The 19,364-nt window shown below is 51.5% G+C and overlaps 2 protein-coding genes across 2 annotated transcripts in view; one reads left to right on the top strand and one right to left on the bottom strand.

The window, feature by feature from the left end:
• Positions 1-4,564: 4,564 nt before the first annotated feature.
• cfap58 (cilia and flagella associated protein 58) lies at positions 4,565-15,904 on the bottom strand (the record flags this gene model as incomplete). Its single annotated transcript, XM_080509076.1, is given in 20 exon segments — positions 4,565-4,676; positions 4,912-5,036; positions 5,401-5,520; positions 6,292-6,333; positions 6,335-6,473; positions 7,210-7,265; positions 7,516-7,575; positions 7,577-7,625; positions 8,243-8,466; positions 8,899-9,039; positions 9,198-9,344; positions 9,499-9,660; positions 9,732-9,923; positions 10,891-10,973; positions 11,131-11,290; positions 12,107-12,244; positions 12,368-12,562; positions 13,282-13,432; positions 13,532-13,680; positions 15,611-15,904. Coding segments are annotated over 20 exon segments (2,739 nt in total).
• Positions 15,905-17,894: 1,990 nt separating this feature from the next.
• dlg2 (discs, large homolog 2) overlaps positions 17,895-19,364 on the top strand; it is a gene marked incomplete at its 3' end in the record, with an annotated part of 47,043 nt that continues 45,573 nt past the window's right edge. Inside the window, 2 exon segments of the mRNA XM_080508705.1 lie at positions 17,895-18,086; positions 18,194-18,300. Coding sequence (XP_080364831.1) covers positions 18,282-18,300 — 19 coding nt within the window. The 5' untranslated portion in view covers positions 17,895-18,086; positions 18,194-18,281.

Raw genomic sequence — 19,364 nt, 5'->3', positions numbered from 1 at the left:
TCTATCATCTATCCCTCTATCTATCATCTATCTATTATCTATCTATCTCTATCTATCATCTATCTATCTCTATATCTATCTATCATCTATCTCTATACCTATCTATCTCTATATCTATCTATCTCTATCTATCATCTATCCCTATATCTATCTATCTCTATATCTATCTATCTCTATCTATCATCTATCTCTATACCCATCTATCATCTATATCTATCTCTATATCTATCTATCATCTATCTCTATATCTATCTATCATCTATCTATCTCTATCTATCATCTATCTCTATACCTATCTATCATCTATATCTATCTATCTCTATATCTATCTATCATCTATCTATATCTATCCATCATCTATCTCTATACCTATCTATCATCTATCTATATCTATCTCTATACCTATCTATCATCTATATCTATCTCTATATCTATCATCCATCTATCTATCCCCCACCCCCCCCCCCCCCCCTCCCCCCCCTCTTACGTAGGATGCAGTGAGGAGCCAGTCCTCCGTCCAGCAGGAGGCGCTCCTCAATGAAAGCCACTCCCAGCAAAGTGAAGTCGTCTATGGTGGCCTGGGCCAGGAGCCTGAGGGGCCGCCCGGGGCCCCGGGCCAGGGGGGTGCAGTGGTCAGACCACTTCAGGACCTGCACACACACACACACACACACACACACACACACACACACACACACACACACACACACACACACACACACACACACACACACACACACACACACACACACACACACACACACCACACACACACACACACACACACACACACACACACACACACACACACACACCCCCCTCAGGTAAGGTCACACCAGGTAAGGTTCAAGGTTTCCTACCTGAAGTGAAGAAGAAGAGACTCTTCGTCCAGAAGCTTCTATCATGAAACAAACAGTGTCGTCTGTTGCCGTGGAAACCAGAGACGGACCCACGAGAGACGTCCAGGTACCGAGGTCGTCCCACGGCTGCTGGACACACACACACACACACACACACACACACACACACACACACACACACACACACACACACACACACACCAAGCGGTATAAAGTATGGCTGGATTTCATCAGTACTTTGTTGTATTTCACACATTATTTCCATCAGTACTTTAGTTTCCTCGTTGATCCACTGAGGGAAACAACAGACCCCCGACAGTACTGACCCCCGACAGTACTGACCCCCGACAGTACAGACCCCGACAGCACTGACCCCCCGACAGCACTGACCCCCCCGACAGCACTGACCCCCCCGACAGTACTGACCCCCGACAGTACAGACCCCCGACAGTACTGACCCCCGACAGTACAGACCCCCGACAGTACTGACCCCCGACAGTACAGACCCCCGACAGTACTGACCCCCGACAGTACAGACCCCCGACAGTACTGACCCCCGACAGTACAGACCCCCGACAGTACTGACCCCCCCGACAGTACTGACCCCCGACAGTACAGACCCCCGACAGTACTGACCCCCGACAGTACAGACCCCCGACAGTACTGACCCCCCCGACAGTACTGACCCCCGACAGTACAGACCAACCAGACCCTGTAGTGTGTGAGAGGAACCGCTTCACTGTAGTTACATGAAGTATAGTTACATTTAGTTACATAGGTTCACTTCAGAACCTCATTCTAGAACCTCACTACAGAACCTCATTCTAGAACCTCACTACAGAACCTCAGGAGAAGAAAGGTCCAAGAGAACAGCAGAGTTCTGCGTCTATTTAAGTTCAAGTTCAAGTCAAACTGAAACATTTACACAGTAAAAGGTGTAAATAAAGTGTGAGGTGTCAGAAGGTGAAGCCAACCGGGTCGAGCGGACCTGCCTGAGGGGTCCCACTGACCCGCCAGGGTCTGGAGCCCCCGGTCGCCTCGCAGGCCGGCCTCCTGCCTCGCAGGCCGGCTGTACCTGAGGACACCTGCCGCTCACCTCCACCTGCTCGACGTCACGTGTGTCCGCGGCTCACCTCGGGCTCCGTCACACACACGGTCTTGTCTCCCAGCTGCAGGAACACGGCGGCGGCCCGGGCGGGTCCTCCTCCGGCGGGTCCTCCTCCGGCGGGTCCTCCTCCGGGGGGGAGCGGGGCTGCGGAGGTCGGAGCGGCTCCGGAGCTGAAGCTGAAGCCGAGCTGCGGCTGTGCAGGCGGGACAGCCGCTGCGGAGGAGCGCCGAGTAGCACTTGTGGAAGCGAACCCACATGTAGACGTAACACACGGTGATGAACATGTTAGCCGGCGGACACGCGGGACGTCATGGCGGCGGCCGCTGCGGGGAAAGTGTCCTTAAATCAGCTGTTAAAGGACGAAACATGGCAGGGAGCGTTAGCTGTGATGCTAATGTCACTTCTTCACTCGCACAACGCGCTGAGCGCCCACAGCGCCCCCCTGGCCAGGAGGGGTCATTACAGCGCCCCCCTGGCCAGGAGGGGTCATTACAGCGCCACTGCAACTTCACAGACGTTTGTTGTTGAAGAACAAGCGGACGTGGAGGAGGACTGAAGACACACACACACGCGGAAAGAGAGAGGGGGGGGGGGGACTTACGGTGGCCCTGAAGTGCAAACAACAACAACAATTCACTAAACACAACAACAAATGAAAAAACACAACTGCAAATTGAAAACACAACTGCAAATTGAAAACACAACTGCAAATTGAAAAACACAACTGCAAATTGAAAAACACAACAACAAATTGAAAACACAACACAAATTCAAAAACACAACTGCAAATTCAAAAACACAACTGCAAATTGAAAAACACAACTGCAAATTGAAAAACACAACAACAAATTGAAAAACACAACACAAATTCAAAAACACAACTGCAAATTCAAAAACACAACTGCAAATTGAAAAACACAACTGCAAATTGAAAAACACAACAACAAATGAAAAAACACAACTGCAAATGGAAAAACACAAAGACGGTAACTTAACCAGAAAAGGTCGGTACCAGTTGGCAGCGAGAGATCGTCTGATTGGACGACGGGAAAGTACCACTTATGAACCGGACGTCATTTCTCTTGTGGCTCGTTTAGTTTCCAGAGGAGAAAATACCAGAAGGAAGGAGGAACAAGTTTTGTCCAAACTGGAGGAAAGAGTCAAACTTTTCCAGGTTTTAAATTCGTTCTCCAGGAAGAATAACTTCTGGTTCAAAGGCTGAACGGCTCCGTCGTCCAATCAGAGAGCTCGTCTGCTGCTCTTCCTTTGAAGTTAATGTCTTTGTGTTTTTCATTTGTTGTTGTGTTTTTTGTTTGTTGTTGTGTTTTTTTCAATTTGCAGTTGTGTTTTTTCATTTGTTGTTGTGTTTAGTGATTTGTTGTTGTGGTTTGCACTTCAGGGCCACCGTAGGAACTCCTCCTCCATCCCTGAACCCTCCTCCTCCTCCTCCTCCTCCTCCTCCTCCTCTTCCTCCTCCTCCTCCTCCTGCTCCTCCTCCTCCTCCTCCTCCTCCATCCCTGAACCCTCCTCCTCCTCCTCCTCCTCTTCCTCCTCCTCCTCCTCCTCCTCCTCCTCCTCCTCCTCCTCCTCCTCCTCCTCTTCCTCCTCCTCCTCCTCTTCCTCCTCCTCCTCCTCCTCCTCCTCTTCCTCCTCCTCCTCCTCCTCCTCCTCCTCCTCCTCTTCCTCCTCCTCCTCCTCCATGGATCCAGAGTCAAAGTAATTTAAAAACAGGTTAAAACAAAACAAGTGAGTCTGGAGAGGTGGGTTTTCAGAAGAGATTTAAAAGACGTCATTAAATGACACATTTCCTTGATCCTGACTGGTTTTATATTGTCCTGCAGCAGGTTTGGTTAAAAATTCAGATTTCAGAAGAAAAGTCTCAATATTAACCAGATAATAAATGACAGTTTGTGTTAAATGTTAGTTCCCAAAAGCTAAACAGACAATTTCACAAGCATCTATTTACGTACATAACCTCTTTATTAGGACTCCCAGTGAAAGTATTTGGATCAATATTATTGATCACAAATCATTTCAAAGTGCTTCACATGTCAATAAACGCCCAAACATGGAACTTTGTAAATGGATTTTAAAAAGACGATGAGCAGTTCGTCTGCCAGGAGAACAGTTTGAAGACGAGAGACGTCAGGTTTCATCGTGTCGCCGTTCACTGATCAACAACAACAACAACAACAACAACAACAACAACAACAACAACAACACACAGCAGTGGATCAGCAGGTCAGTTGTAAACAAGGAATAAACAAGAAGAAGAACAAGAAAACAGATTAATGATGAGAAGAAGTGAAGACAATCTGGCATTAGAACAGCCAGTAGGAGAAACGACAGGTCCTCCAGGTCCTCCAGGTCTCCAGGTCCTCCAGGTCCTCCAGGTGCTCCAGGTGCTCCAGGTCCTCCAGGTCCTCCAGGTGCTCCAGGTGCTCCAGGTCCTCCAGGTCCTCCAGGTCCTCCAGAGGACACACAGCATGTAGACCCTCTGAAGAGACAGTAAATGCAGAGTGACTGGTCTCATCTGTCCAGACAGGAAGTCCTGCTCAGCCTCAATGCTCATTACCTTTATTTTGAAGGGGAACCGTCATCTCCTGACGCCGTGGTGGAACCTGAAGCCTCCTCCGGTGAACCGGGTTCTGCTGCCGAGCCGGGGCAGCGGCTCCACCTGCTCCACCCGGGACGGACTCCTCTGCTCACTGGGGACACAGTCGGAGGGTTTGTCCACTGGGGACCAGGGGGACAATGTCCACAGGAAGTCACCCTGTGTCTGTTCTGTCCACACTGGGACATTGTCCTCACTGACTCCCAGACGGTCTCACTGGTCCTGGTTTGGCCCAGCAGGAGACCTCGGCTTCCGCTCCTCCAGGTTCAACCCGTCTTCTCAGGTCCAGACTCTTATTTGTGAAGACGAGACAGGAAGTGAAGTCTCACCTCTGCAGCTTCTTCAGACCGAGGTACTTCTTCTTCATGGTGGCCAGTTCTCCGCCCAGACGCTGGTTCTCACTGACGTAGTCCTTCATCTTGGAGTCCAGCATCCTCAGCTCTGCTACCAGAGCCTGGAGGGACCAGGGAGACCAGGAAGACCAGGGAGACCAGGGGGAGACCAGAAGACCAGAAGAGACCAGGAGACCAGGAAGACCAGGGAGACCAGGGAGACCAGGGGAGACCAGGAAGACCAGGGAGACCAGGGGAGACCAGGAAGACCAGAAGAGACCAGGGAGACCAGGAAGACCAGGAGACCAGGGAGACCAGGGGAGACCAGGAAGACCAGGGAGACCAGAAGAGACCAGGGAGACCAGGAAGACCAGGGAGACCAGGAGACCAGGGAGACCAGGTGTCATCAAAGAAGACAGTGTCCTCCAGCAGTCCATGTCCATGTTGGACTATTATGTAACATCTGTGTTTATGGTACCAGCTGACCTGCAGCTTCCTGCTTCGGTCCTTCAGGCTCCACTGACTCTGCTGCAGCTGTTCTGCCACATCTGGACCAGGCTGCCTGGACAGGATGAGCTTCAGCTCCACGTACAACCTCTCCTTCTCCTGGAGGGAGGACAGGAAGAGAGGGAGAGAGAGAGAGAGAGAGAGAGAGAGAGAGAGAGAGAGAGAGAGAGAGAGAGAGAGAGAGAGAGGGGAGAGAGAGAGAGAGAGAGAGAGGAGGGAGAGAGAGAGAGAGAGAGAGAGAGGGAGAGAGACAGAGAGAGAGAGAGAGAGAGAGAGAGAGAGACAGAGAGAGAGAGAGAGAGGGAGAGAGACAGAGAGAGAGAGAGGAGAGAGAGATAGAGAGACAGAGAGAGAGGGAGAGAGAGGAGAGAGAGAGAGAGAGACAGAGAGAGAGAGAGAGACAGAGAGAGAGAGAGGAGAGAGAGATAGAGAGACAGAGAGAGAGGGAGAGAGAGATAGAGAGACAGAGAGAGAGAGAGAGAGGAGAGAGAGAGAGAGAGAGCCTTCTCATCCATTCTCATGTCGTCACTGAAGAAAGAAACACCAAATAATCCACATTTTCCAAACGTCAGAAGTTCAAACCTCACCAAGCCTCTAAACGTCAGTTAGTATCGATCATAGAGCTACAATAGTAGATCAGCTAGTATCGACCATAGAGCTACAATAGTAGATCAGCTAGTATCGATCATAGAGCTACAATAGTAGAACAGTCCAGAACCAAACCTCAGTTCTACTTCCTGCTCACATCAGAGTGAAAACAGTCTCAACTTGTACATTTGATTATCACCTGCTGGACATGGCGGAATGAGGACGAACATAGCAAGGCAAGGCAAGGCAAGGTAAGGCAATGGAGCACCATTCAAAGATCACCTGTAAGAGCAGCTCTGAGTCCTCCAGCTGCTGGGTCTTGGTTGATCAGCCTCTTCTGTAACATCTGGATCTTCTGGAGGAGCAGAAACTTCCCCGGATCGCTGCCTGCAGAGGAAACGGCTTTTAACCCCGTCCAGTCCACCTTTCCTCTGGACACATCTGGATCTGACATCATCGTCCAACTGCTCTCACATCTGGATCCTCACATCATCCAACTGCTCTCACATCTGGATCCTCACATCATCCAACTGCTCTCTCATCTGGATCCTCACATCATGCAACTGCTCTCACATCTGGATCCTCACATCATCCAGCTGTTCTCACATCTGGATCCTCACATCATCCAGCTGTTCTCACATCTGGATCCTCACATCATCCAGCTGTTCTCACATCTGGATCCTCACATCATCCAGCTGTTCTCACATCTGGATCCTCACATTGTCCAACTGCTCTCACATCTGGATCCTCACATCATCCAACTGTTCTCACATCTGGATCCTCACATCATCCAGCTGTTCTCACATCTGGTTCCTGACACCATCCAGCTGTTCTCACATCTGGATCCTCACATCATCCAACTGTTCTCACATCTGGATCCTCACATCGTCCAACTGCTCTCACATCTGGATCCTCACATCATCCAACTGTTGTCACATCTGGATCCTCACATCATCCAACTGTTCTCACATCTGGATCCTCACATCGTCCAACTGCTCTCACATCTGGATCCTCACATCATCCAACTGTTCTCACATCTGGATCCTCACATCATCCAACTGCTCTCACATCTGGATCCTCACATCATCCAACTGTTCTCACATCTGGATCCTCACATCGTCCAACTGCTCTCACATCTGGATCCTCACATCATCCAACTGCTCTCACATCTGGATCCTCACATCATCCAACTGCTCTCACATCTGGATCCTCACATCGTCCAACTGCTCTCTCATCTGGATCCTCACATCATGCAACTGCTCTCACATCTGGATCCTCACATCATCCAGCTGTTCTCACATCTGGATCCTCACATTGTCCAACTGCTCTCACATCTGGATCCTCACATCATCCAACTGCTCTCACATCTGGATCCTCACATTGTCCAACTGCTCTCACATCTGGATCCTCACATCATCCAACTGCTCTCACATCTGGATCCTCACATCATCCAACTGCTCTCACATCTGGATCCTCACATCATTCAACTGTTCTCCCAGATGTTACCTCCAGCCTCCTCCAGCGGTGAATGTTGATGGGCTTCAGCTGCTCCTCCAGCAGGCTGCTCCCTCTCTCGCTCCTGGAGGAGGAGCTTCTTCAGGAGCAGCAGCTCCCGTCTGCAACACCACGTTCACTGTTCTTCAACGTTCACTGTTCTTCAACATTCACTGTCTTCAACATTCACTGTTCTTCAAATACTTTTAAAACCCCAAAGAGTGGAACTGACTGTTATTTCGTGTTTTATATGTGTGTTATATGTGTGTACCTATGTGTGTAATAGTGTAATAATGTTAACAGTGCAACAGTGTAATAATGTAATAGTGTAACATTGTAATAGTGTAACATTGTAATAGTGTAATATTGTAATAGTGTAACATTGTAATAGTGTAATATTGTAATAATGTAACAGTGCAACAGTGTAATAATGTAATAGTGTAACATTGTAATAGTGTAATAGTGTAATAATGTAACAGTGTAATAGTGTAATAATGTAATAGTGTAACATTGTAATAGTGTAACATTGTAATAGTGTAATAATGTAATAGTGTAACATTGTAATAGTGTAATATTGTAATAGTGTAATAATGTAACAGTGTATCAGTGTGATAATGTAACAGTGTAACAGTGTAATAATATAATAACATAACAGTGTAACAGTGTAACAGGACCCGTTCCTCCCTGGACCTCCAGCTCCACCCCCCCCCCCCCCCCCCTCCCCCCCCCCCCCATGTACCTGAGCTCCTCGGTGTTGGGTAAGATCTTGTCCAGGATGTTCTTCTTGCGTCGCAGCCTCTTTACCTCCAGGTGGAGCAGGTGGATGTCCTCCACCCTCTGGGTGTAGTGGAAGTCCCCCTTGCTGAGGATGGACTGCTGGATCCGGATCTTCTCGTACAGCAGCGCTCGCTCGTCGTTACGCTTCAGCAGCTGCTTGGCCACAGCGTCTCGCTCCCGACTCACCTGGAGGCAAGAGCCACTTCAGAGTCCCGCCAGGTGGAGCTCCACCTTTCAACCACCTCCTTCACCTGCTCCACCTTTCAACCACCTCCTTCACCTGCTCCACCTTTCAACCACCTCCTTCACCTGCTCCACCTTTCAACCACCTCCTTCACCTGCTCCACCTTTCAACCACCTCCTTCACCTGCTCCAGGTGGAGCTCCACCTTTCAACCACCTCCTTCACCTGCTCCACCTTTCAACCACCTCCTTCACCTGCTCCAGGTGGAGCTCCACCTTTCAACCATCTCCTTCACCTGCTCCACCTTTCAACCACCTCCTTCACCTGCTCCAGGTGGAGCTCCACCTTTCAACCACCTCCTTCACCTGCTCCACCTTTCAACCACCTCCTTCACCTGCTCCAGGTGGAGCTCCACCTTTCAACCACCTCCTTCACCTGCTCCAGTCGTTTCCTGTCCTGCAGCTGCTCGGCTTTGGCGTCGGATAATATCTTCTGCAGCTTCTGCTGCTCGGCTCTCTGGACCTCCACCTGCTGCTTCGCCTCTTCAAGCTGATGCTTCATCAGCTGGAGTTCCTCCTGAGAACACGAGAGAACATGAGAGAACATGAGAGAACATGAGATAACATGAGAGAACACGAGAGAACACGAGAGAACATGTCTGACTGTCCTACAAGTGTGTGTTATGCAGACATTCAGGTTCAGGGCCACCAGGACCCGCAGAAGGTTCTCAGCACCTTCAGGGCCTCGTGGTCCTTCTCCAGGCGCCGGGCCTCCTGCTGGTCCTTGGCGAGGAGCAGCTCCCTCGCCGTGACCTCGTCTCTCAGGCGGGTCACCTGGTTGCTCATGGTTTTCATCTTCCTCTTCATCTCCACAACGTCTTCCTGACGTTCAGAGCAGAAGTGACGAGAGTGAGAAGAAAGATTCAGTTCGGTTGTAAAAACAAGGGTGGAAGGTTGAACCTTCAGACCAGGAACCTTCAGACCAGGAACCTTCAGACCAGGAACCTTCAGACCAGGAACCTTCAGACCAGGGTACCTGAGCCTCCGTCAGGTTCCTGCCGTACAGGTTCCTCTCGGACACGACGGCCTCCAGCAGGTTCTCCTGCTGCTTCAGCCGACACTCTGCCTCCGTCACCTTCTTCCTCCAGTCAAAGATCTCCACCTCTTTCACCTCTACGTCCCTGGTCTTCTCCTGGACCTGTTGGACAGACGGGACGTCCCGTCATTCAGACGGAACCACGGGACAGTGAGTGCCGGTCCCGGTCCCACCTTCTGCACCAGGCTGCTGGTCTGGTTGATGTAGCGGTCGCGCTCCTTCTCCAGCTGCTGGATGATCTTGCGCTGCTTCTGGGCCTCCTGCTGGAACCCGTCCAGCTCCTGCTCCAGGGTCTTCTTGTCCTGCTCCAGCAGCTTCAGCACGTTCTGCCGCTTCTCACCGCCATGGGCAGCTTTCATCAGGTTCTGCAGGCAAATAGAACCAATGTGGGTTTAGTCTCTGTGTCCACATCGTGGGTTTAGTCTCTGTGTCCACATCGTGGGTTTAGTCTCTGTGTCCACATCGTGGGTTTAGTCGCTGTGTCCACATCGTGGGTTTAGTCTCTGTGTCCACATCGTGGGTTTAGTCTCTGTGTCCACATCATGGGTTTAGTCTCTGTGTCCACATCGTGGGTTTAGTCTCTGTGTCCACATCGTGGGTTTAGTCGCTGTGTCCACATCGTGGGTTTAGTCTCTGTGTCCACATTGTAGGTTTAGTCTCTGTGTCCACATCGTGGGTTTAGTCGCTGTGTCCACATCGTGGGTTTAGTCTCTGTGTCCACATTGTAGGTTTAGTCTCTGTGTCCACATCGTGGGTTTAGTCTCTGTGTCCACATCGTGGGTTTAGTCTCTGTGTCCACATCGTGGGTTTAGTCTCTGTGTCCACATCGTGGGTTTAGTCTCTGTGTCCACATCGTGGGTTTAGTCGCTGTGTCCACATCGTGGGTTTAGTCTCTGTGTCCACATCGTGGGTTTAGTCTCTGTGTCCACATTGTAGGTTTAGTCTCTGTGTCCACATCGTGGGTTTAGTCTCTGTGTCCACATCGTGGGTTTAGTCTCTGTGTCCACATCGTGGGTTTAGTCTCTGTGTCCACATCGTGGGTTTAGTCTCTGTGTCCACATCGTAGGTTTAGTCTCTGTGTCCACATCCTGGGTTTAGTCTCTGTGTCCACATCGTGGGTTTAGTCTCTGTGTCCACATCGTGGGTTTAGTCTCTGTGTCCACATTGTGGGTTTAGTCTCTGTGTCCACATTTCATGAGAAATAAGAGCTATTGGGTTCTGTCGTGTCGTGTCCTGTCCTGTCCTGTCCTGTCCTGTCCTGTCCTGTCCTGTCCTGTCCTGTCCTGTCCTGTCCTAGTAGTGTCTATAAAGACCCCCAGCCCCTCCAGCTACCTTGTTCAGAGCGTCTCTCTCCCGGACCAACTCCTCTATCACCTTCTTGTCAGCGTCTACTTGCTTGTGAGAAGATTCAAGATCTGCGAAGGTAGAAAACAGTCATTTGACATCGAAGGTGAAACACAAGCAGGTCTGACTCCAGTCGTGAAGGTTCGGTTGGAAGGAAGATGAAATGCATGGAGGCGTTTCCAGATCCAGGTCCAGGTCCAGATCCAGGTCCAGAGAAGGTCTTCCTACCTCGCTCTAGACCTGCAATGTGGGACTTCAGTGTCTCCTTCTGCACGTCTACGTCAGCCTTCTGCTCCTCCACCTGGTGAAGCTTCTTCTGGACGGCTTCTCTCATCTTCGTCTGTTTGGCCGCCTCCTGCCTCACCTGGCTCACCTCCTCCTCCCTCACCTGGACGTTTGGCAAAAGTACCAGAGAGTGGATGAAAGTACCTTCTGCTGTTTTTGTAGCTGTAGAGGAACCAACGTGCCAGTAGGGTTCTGGTTCGGTTTGGGGTTGGGGTTGTGGTTGTGGTTAAGGGTTAGGGTTTGGGTTGGGGTTGGGGTTAAGGGTTAGGGTTGGGGTTAAGGGTTAGGGTTGTGGTTAAGGGTTAGGGTTGGGGTTAAGGGTTAGGGTTGGGGTTAAGGGTTAGGGTTGGGGTTAAGGGTTTGGGTTGGGGTTAAGGGTTAGGGTTGGGGTTGTGGTTAAGGGTTAGGGTTAGGGTTAAGGGTTAGGGTTTGGGTTGGGGTTAAGGGTTAGGGTTGGGGTTAAGGGTTTGGGTTGTGGTTGGGGTTAAGGGTTAGGGTTGGGGTTAAGGGTTAGGGTTTGGGTTGGGGTTAAGGGTTAGGGTTGGGGTTAAGGGTTAGGGTTGGGGTTAAGGGTTAGGGTTTGGGTTGGGGTTAAGGGTTAGGGTTGGGGTTAAGGGTTAGGGTTTGGGTTGGGGTTAAGGGTTAGGGTTGGGGTTCTGGTTCTGGTTTGGGTCCGGTTAACCCGACGTTCATGATACAACAGAACCCATCAATACTACGGTTCTCGTTACTTCACACACAGTTGAAAGTGTCTTTTCAAAATACAAACATTTACCAGCTATTTAAAATTAAAGCACTGAACTGTCATCTTTCTAGTTTAGTCTAGTGTGTGTGTGTGTGTGTGTGTGTGTGTGTGTGTGTGTGTGTGTGTGTGTGTGTGTGTGTGTGTGTGTGTGTGTGTGTGTGTGTGTGTGTGTACCTTGAGCTGGGCCGCAGTGTTCTGGTTCTGGAAGGTGAGCTGGTCCCGGGTCAGTGAGAGCTGCTCACACTCCTGCTGCAGGCGGCTGCTCTTCTGCTGCTGCTGCTCCGCCTCTTTGGCCTGACGCTCGTTCTGGACCTGGGGGGGGGGCGGAGGAAGCTGGTTCAGGACCTGGAGGAGGTTGGGGTTGCAGCTCCACCCTCGGCCCCCCGGGGCTCCAGAGGGTTGCAGCTCCACCCTCAGGGCTCCAGAGGGTTTTACCTTCAGGTCCTTGAGCTGCTGCTCCAGACGCTGCTGCTCCTCCTGGACCTTCTGGTTCTGGACCTCCAGGGTCTTGATGTGGCCCCTCTTGGCCTCCATGTCGGCCTGGAGCTGCTTCACCTCCTTGTCCAGCTTCTCCTTCAGCCTCGTCTCTCTGGAGACGTGGTTCTGCTGCACCTGGAGCTCCACCTGCAGCTGCAGGACGACACACACACTCCGTCTGTCTCCGTTTGTCTTCATGAGACGTGGAAGGACGGAAACTCTGCTGGAGCCAGAGACCCAGTACCAGAGACCCAGTACCAGAAACCCAGTACCAGAAACCAAGTACCAGAAACCAAGTCCTTCCTCCGTCCAGACCAGAGTTTTTCTACCTTTTTGACTCAAGACACACTTTTTTGTTTGTAAAACTCTGGAGTCACACCTCCACCTGGAAATGTTAAAATGTTAAACTCTGTAGCCTCTATTAACATTATAAAGTCTTTCTCATCAAAGTTTTATCAACAGGAATCCAGTAAATCCAGAAAGCAAGGACTTTTTTTAATAGTGCCTCCCTCAGTGTGAAACCTGGACCTGATGGATGAAGAGCTGAGATCCTGGTTTTCAAAAACTTCTCCATCACTGTCACTGACACAGTACTTTGATACAAGATGGTAGCAGGAGGTGGAGATGAACCACACTGACGTCTGTCACTTTACATTTCACCGGCAAAGTTCTGTGCTGCCCTCTAGTGGTGAAGAGTATTTATACATCATTACTCTGCAACACACTGTCGCTGTGAGAGCAAAGGTTTTTAGAAAGAAATTTGAAATGTGATAATTTCCCGCGACTCAGCTGACGATCTGGAGGAAACACCAGAGGGTGAAGAACTCTGGTCTAGAGAAGCAGACGTTCTGACCGTGGCTGGACGTCCTCACCTGAGCGAGGGCCTCCGAGGCGTTCTCCCTCTGGCCCTGGACCTCCTGCAGGGTGACGGAGGCCTGGTGGAGCTTCTCCCTCAGCCCCTCTGCTGTGGACAGCAGCTGGTTCCTCTCCTCCGTCAGCTCCTCCTTCATCTTCACAGTCTCACTGGCAAGAATCAACCACATGTCACAGTTGGACCAGATGACCAGGTGACCAGGTGACCAGGTGACCAGGTACCACCAGGCTGGTAACCAGCGGCCCCACCTGAGCTCCTGGTCCACAGAGTTGCTGGTCTGCTGGTCAGTCAGCCTGGTGAGGCTGGTAATGTCCTCCTTCAGCTTCCTGATGGCGGCTTTATGCTTCTTCTCCTCGTCGTGAGCGCCGTCCACCATCTTCCAGGCCTTGTCCAGCTCCTGGAGGAAGAGGTCAGTCATGAGGGAGGTGATGGTGTGTGTGTACCCTCTTGAGGGAGGTGGTGGTGTGTGTACCCTCTTGAGGGAGGTGATGGTGTGTGTACCCTCTTGAGGGAGGTGATGGTGTGTGTGTACCCTCTTGAGGGAGGAGATGGTGTGTGTACCCTCTTGAGGGAGGTGATGGTGTGTGTACCCTCTTGAGGGAGGAGATGGTGTGTGTGTACCCTCTTGAGGGAGGAGATGGTGTGTGTACCCTCTTGAGGGAGGAGATGGTGTGTGTACCCTCTTGAGGGAGGTGATGGTGTGTGTACCCTCTTGAGGGAGGAGATGGTGTGTGTGTACCCTCTTGAGGGAGGTGATGGTGTGTGTACCCTCTTGAGGGAGGTGATGGTGTGTGTACCCTCTTGAGGGAGGAGATGGTGTGTGTACCCTCTTGAGGGAGGTGATGGTGTGTGTGTACCCTCTTGAGGGAGGAGATGGTGTGTGTGTACCCTCTTGAGGGAGGAGATGGTGTGTGTGTACCCTCTTGAGGGAGGAGATGGTGTGTGTGTACCCTCTTGAGGGAGGTGATGGTGTGTGTGTACCCTCTTGAGGGAGGTGATGGTGTGTGTGTACCCTCTTGAGGGAGGAGATGGTGTGTGTACCCTCTTGAGGGAGGAGATGGTGTGTGTGTACCCTCTTGAGGGAGGAGATGGTGTGTGTACCCTCTTGAGGGAGGAGATGGTGTGTGTACCCTCTTGAGGGAGGTGATGGTGTGTGTGTACCCTCTTGAGGGAGGTGATGGTGTGTGTGTACCCTCTTGAGTGAGGTGATGGTGTGTGTGTACCCTCTTGAGGGAGGAGATGGTGTGTGTACCCTCTTGAGGGAGGAGATGGTGTGTGTACCCTCTTGAGGGAGGTGATGGTGTGTGTGTACCCTCTTGAGGGAGGAGATGGTGTGCGTGTACCCTCTTGAGGGAGGTGATGGTGTGTGTACCCTCTTGAGGGAGGTGATGGTGTGTGTGTACCCTCTTGAGGGAGGTGATGGTGTGTGTGTACCCTCTTGAGGGAGGAGATGGTGTGTGTGTACCCTCTTGAGGGAGGTGATGGTGTGTGTGTACCCTCTTGAGGGAGGAGATGGTGTGTGTGTACCCTCTTGAGGGAGGAGATGGTGTGTGTGTACCCTCTTGAGGGAGGAGATGGTGTGTGTGTACCCTCTTGAGGGAGGAGATGGTGTGTGTGTACCCTCTTGAGGGAGGAGATGGTGTGTGTGTACCCTCTTGAGGGAGGAGATGGTGTGTGTGTACCCTCTTGAGGGAGGAGATGGTGTGTGTGTACCCTCTTGAGGGAGGTGATGGTGTGTGTACCCTCTTGAGGGAGGAGATGGTGTGTGTGTACCCTCTTGAGGGAGGAGATGGTGTGTGTGTACCCTCTTGAGGGAGGAGATGGTGTGTGTGTACCCTCTTGAGGGAGGAGATGGTGTGTGTGTACCCTCTTGAGGGAGGAGATGGTGTGTGTGTACCCTCTTGAGGGAGGAGATGGTGTGTGTGTACCCTCTTGAGGGAGGAGATGGTGTGTGTACCCTCTTGAGGGAGGAGATGGTGTGTGCGTACCCTCTTGAGGGAGGTGATGGTGTGTGTGTACCCTCTTCAGGGAGGAGATGGTGTGTGTGTACCCTCTTGAGGGAGGAGATGGTGTGTGTGTACCCTCTTGAGGGAGGTGATGGTGTGTGTGTACCCTCTTGAGGGAGGAGATGGTGTGTGTGTACCCTCTTGAGGGAGGAGATGGTGTGTGTACCCTCTTGAGGGAGGAGATGGTGTGTGTGTACCCTCTTGAGGGAGGAGATGGTGTGTGTGTACCCTCTTGAGGGAGGTGATGGTGTGTGTGTACCCTCTTGAGGGAGGAGATGGTGTGTGTGTACCCTCTTGAGGGAGGAGATGGTGTGTGTGTACCCTCTTGAGGGAGGAGATGGTGTCCTGGTCCTCCTGGGACAGCTTCAGAGCTGCAGACACCCTGGTGGAGGACGACACCATCTCGGCCTGCAGCTCCCTGCACTTGGACATCAGTCTCTTCTCGTTGTCCCGGGACGTCTTCAGGACACAGACCAGCTTCTCGTACTGCAGACGGACCTTGGCCAGGCTCTCGTCCCCCAGGAGCTCCTGGAGGACAACCTGGAACTCCTCCAAGGACTCAGGAGAGTCGCTGTGTTCTGGACCGGGTTCCTGGAGAAGACCAGCAAAAAACATATATATATATTATATATATATATATATATATATATATTTTATTTTTTTCATATATATATTTTTATATATATATATATATATCAGGGTATATATATATATATATATATATATATATATATATATATATATATATATATATACCCTGATATATATATATACCCGGTATCAGTAAAAATATAAATATAAATAAAAAAAACAAACTGCATGATGATAAACTCTTTGTACGTCAAAGAAATGACCTTTGGGTTCATATGGAACCTAATTTAGCTGTAAAAGAATGAATGTATACTTTATATGAGCTCCTACTGATCACTGCTGATCACCATTGATCACTATTGATCACTACTGATCACTATTGATCCTGCAAACACAGATGGTTCTGGTAGAGCTCTGAGCCTGTGAATCTCTATGACGTCACCGGAGTTAAAAACGTTTCCAAGGACAAAACATTGAGACTTCAGAGAAACGAACTGACCTCCATGACGAAGAAACGCTTCCTGGTCCGTCCGGAGCCGAAACGACCAGCCGAGGATGTGTTGTCGTCGGTTGCCTAGCAACCCGTGACGTCACGAGAGGAGGGGACGGGTCGTTGAAAGTTGTAGTTTTATTGGACACCGTCACCCACAATGCACGTGCGAGACTGACGTCAGTGGGAAACGCCCCCGTAACGTTGTTTACGTGTTGTCATGGTTACAGGAACGTGTTCTTGTCGGATTATCGGTCAGTTCTCTTCTGTGTATTTAGTGTTTACTTGTTTGTTCATCAGTTCACAGCCTGACCGGAAGTTGGTCAACAAAGTCCTGCTGAGTCGGAACCACGTTGTTTTTACTGAGAAGCAGTGACGTCATTAAAAGGTCGCCTCGAGCCGGAAGTGCAAATACAGTTGTCGGCAGCTGCTGAAAGTAACTAAATAGTTACTTGTAATTTATCTTAGTTAGTTCAAAAAACAGGTGAAGAAAGTTACTTTTACAGGAGTAACTAGTAATCTGTGTACTAACATGCCAGCCCACATGTGTGTGTTGTAGAAGAGAATAATTCAACGTATTTATCGTGGAAGCTTGTAACTGTAACGTGTAACGAGTTACGAGGATTGTGTTTGGACTCAATTCCTCACGACCCCCCCTCGAGGAGGGCGACGAGCACGACCGGAAGTCCGTCACCTGCTCGTTGCCGGCGAGGTGTTTTATTATGGCAGGTGGAACCGGAAGCTCGCCAGCTGCTCGCCGTGAGCTTGAGGCCGTGGAGCGACCGTACCGTACGGCGGATCGTAGGGCTGCAGGCTGCAGCCGCCTGTCGCCCAGCAGAGACGCGGTGCAGCCGGAGCTCCGCTCCCGGCCCCGACAGCACGAGCCCCGCGGCCGCGCCCCCCGCCCACCCCCCACCCCGCCCCCCCGCCGGGCGGAAGATGAGCGTCCATGGAGATGGAGTCGTTTGAGGGCCACGCGTTTTCTCCCACGGCTGCCGGGCAGCTCGTCTCTCCAGCCGGCCGGCCGGGCGTCGCTTGTCCCGGGGAGCGTCCGACCGGCGGCCCCGCCGCGGGACGCTGATTCAGCCGGACACACACACACACACACACACACACACACACACACACACACACACACACACACACACACACACACACACACACACACACACACACACACTAACTGATGTCTGCAGGACTCTTCCTCCCTGCTGGTGATGAAGATGCTGTGAGACGCTGCAGCCTTTCTCTGGCAGAAGAGACAAAGTAGAGCTGCAGACGAGCTTCACAGTGGAGGAGCTTCACAGTGGAGGAGCTTCACAGTGGAGGATGTAGAAGATGTGGAGGATGTAGGAGATGTGGAGGATGTGGAGGATGTGGAGGAGCTCCTCGGACACTGGAGGCAGTGAAGCTGCAGAACCTCCTCCTGATCTTCAGGCTCCAGTCTGGATCCACGAGCTGCTGCAGTCCTGAGGAGGTTCCTCTGTTCACTGTGGAGGAACTGAAGCTCCTCTGTTCACTGTGGATGTACTGAAGCTGCTGATTTCACACTGTGGAGGAACTGAAGCTGCTGATTTCAGACTGTGGAGGAACTGAAGCTGCTGATTTCACACTGTGGAGGAACTGAAGCTGCTGGTTTGAGACTCTGGATCTCCCTGCAGGACTGGGGCTGCAGACGGAGGGAGGAGCTTCTCGTCTCAGACTGAATCTTCACATGTATGTTTTGAGATAAAATCACAGACTGGGGGCATTTTGCATGAGACCCCCCCTGACCCCTGGTGACCCCCCCTGACCCAGGTGACCCCTGCTGTGCACCTTTCCAGAGTTGGTCTCAGCACCCACCTGGCCCATTGAGAAGGAAGACCATGACCTGAAGAAGTGAAGGCCTGAGAGTCAAGTTTACCCCGAGTCATGCCTGTCAGGAAACAAGGTGAGTCGGCAGGAAGCAGGAGGAAGCAGCAGGAAGCAGGAAGCAGCAAGAAGAAGGAGGAAGCAGCAGGAAGCAGCAGGAAGCAGGAAGCAGCAAGAAGAAGGAGGAAGCAGCAGGAAGCAGCAGGAAGCAGCAGGAAGCAGGAAGCAGGAGGAAGCAGGAAGCAGGAGGAAGCAGCAGGAAGCAGGAAGCAGCAAGAAGAAGGAGGAAGCAGCAGGAAGCAGCAGGAAGCAGGAAGCAGCAGGAAGCAGGAAGCAGGAAGCAGCAGGAAGCAGGAAGCAGCAGGAAGCAGGAGGAAGCAGGAAGCAGCAGGAAGCAGGAAGCAGCAGGAAGCAGGAAGCAGGAGGAAGCAGGAAGCAGCAGGAAGCAGGAGGAAGCAGGAAGCAGCAGGAAGCAGGAGGAAGCAGGAAGCAGCAGGAAGCAGGAAGCAGCAGGAAGCAGCAGGAAGCAGGAAGCAGCAGGAAGCAGGAGGAAGCAGGAAGCAGCAGGAAGCAGGAGGCAGCAGGAAGCAGCAGGAAGCAGGAAGCAGCAGGAAGCAGGAGGCAGCAGGAAGCAGGAGGAAGCAGGAAGCAGCAGGAAGCAGGAGGAAGCAGGAAGCAGGAGGAAGCAGCAGGAGGAAGCAGCAGGAGGAAGCAGCAGGAAGCAGGAGGAAGCAGGAAGCAGCAGGAAGCAGGAGGAAGCAGGAGGAAGCAGGAAGCAGCAGGAAGCAGCAGGAAGCAGGAGGAAGCAGGAGGAAGCAGGAAGCAGCAGGAAGCAGCAGGAAGCAGGAGGAAGCAGGAAGCAGCAGGAAGCAGCAGGAAGCAGGAGGCAGGAGGAAGTAGCAGGAAGCAGGAGGCAGGAGGAAGCAGCAGGAAGCAGGAAGCAGGAATCAGCTCACGTCAGGAAACTGGACGTCTTCCAGACCATTTTCATGTTTGTGTTTGTGACTTTCTGTCTGTTTTCTTTCCTGTTTATCTCTTGTGCTGTTTTTAGGAAACTATAGAGGAGCTGAGGAGTCGTGACCCCTCATGACCCCTCATGACCCCTCATGACCCCTCATATCGTGACCCCTCATGTCGTGACCC

Source organism: Blennius ocellaris (genome assembly GCF_963422515.1).
Source record: "Blennius ocellaris genome assembly, chromosome: 14".
Classification (NCBI taxonomy): Eukaryota; Metazoa; Chordata; class Actinopteri; order Blenniiformes; family Blenniidae; genus Blennius; species Blennius ocellaris.
This window is presented reverse-complemented; position numbering and strand designations above follow the sequence as displayed.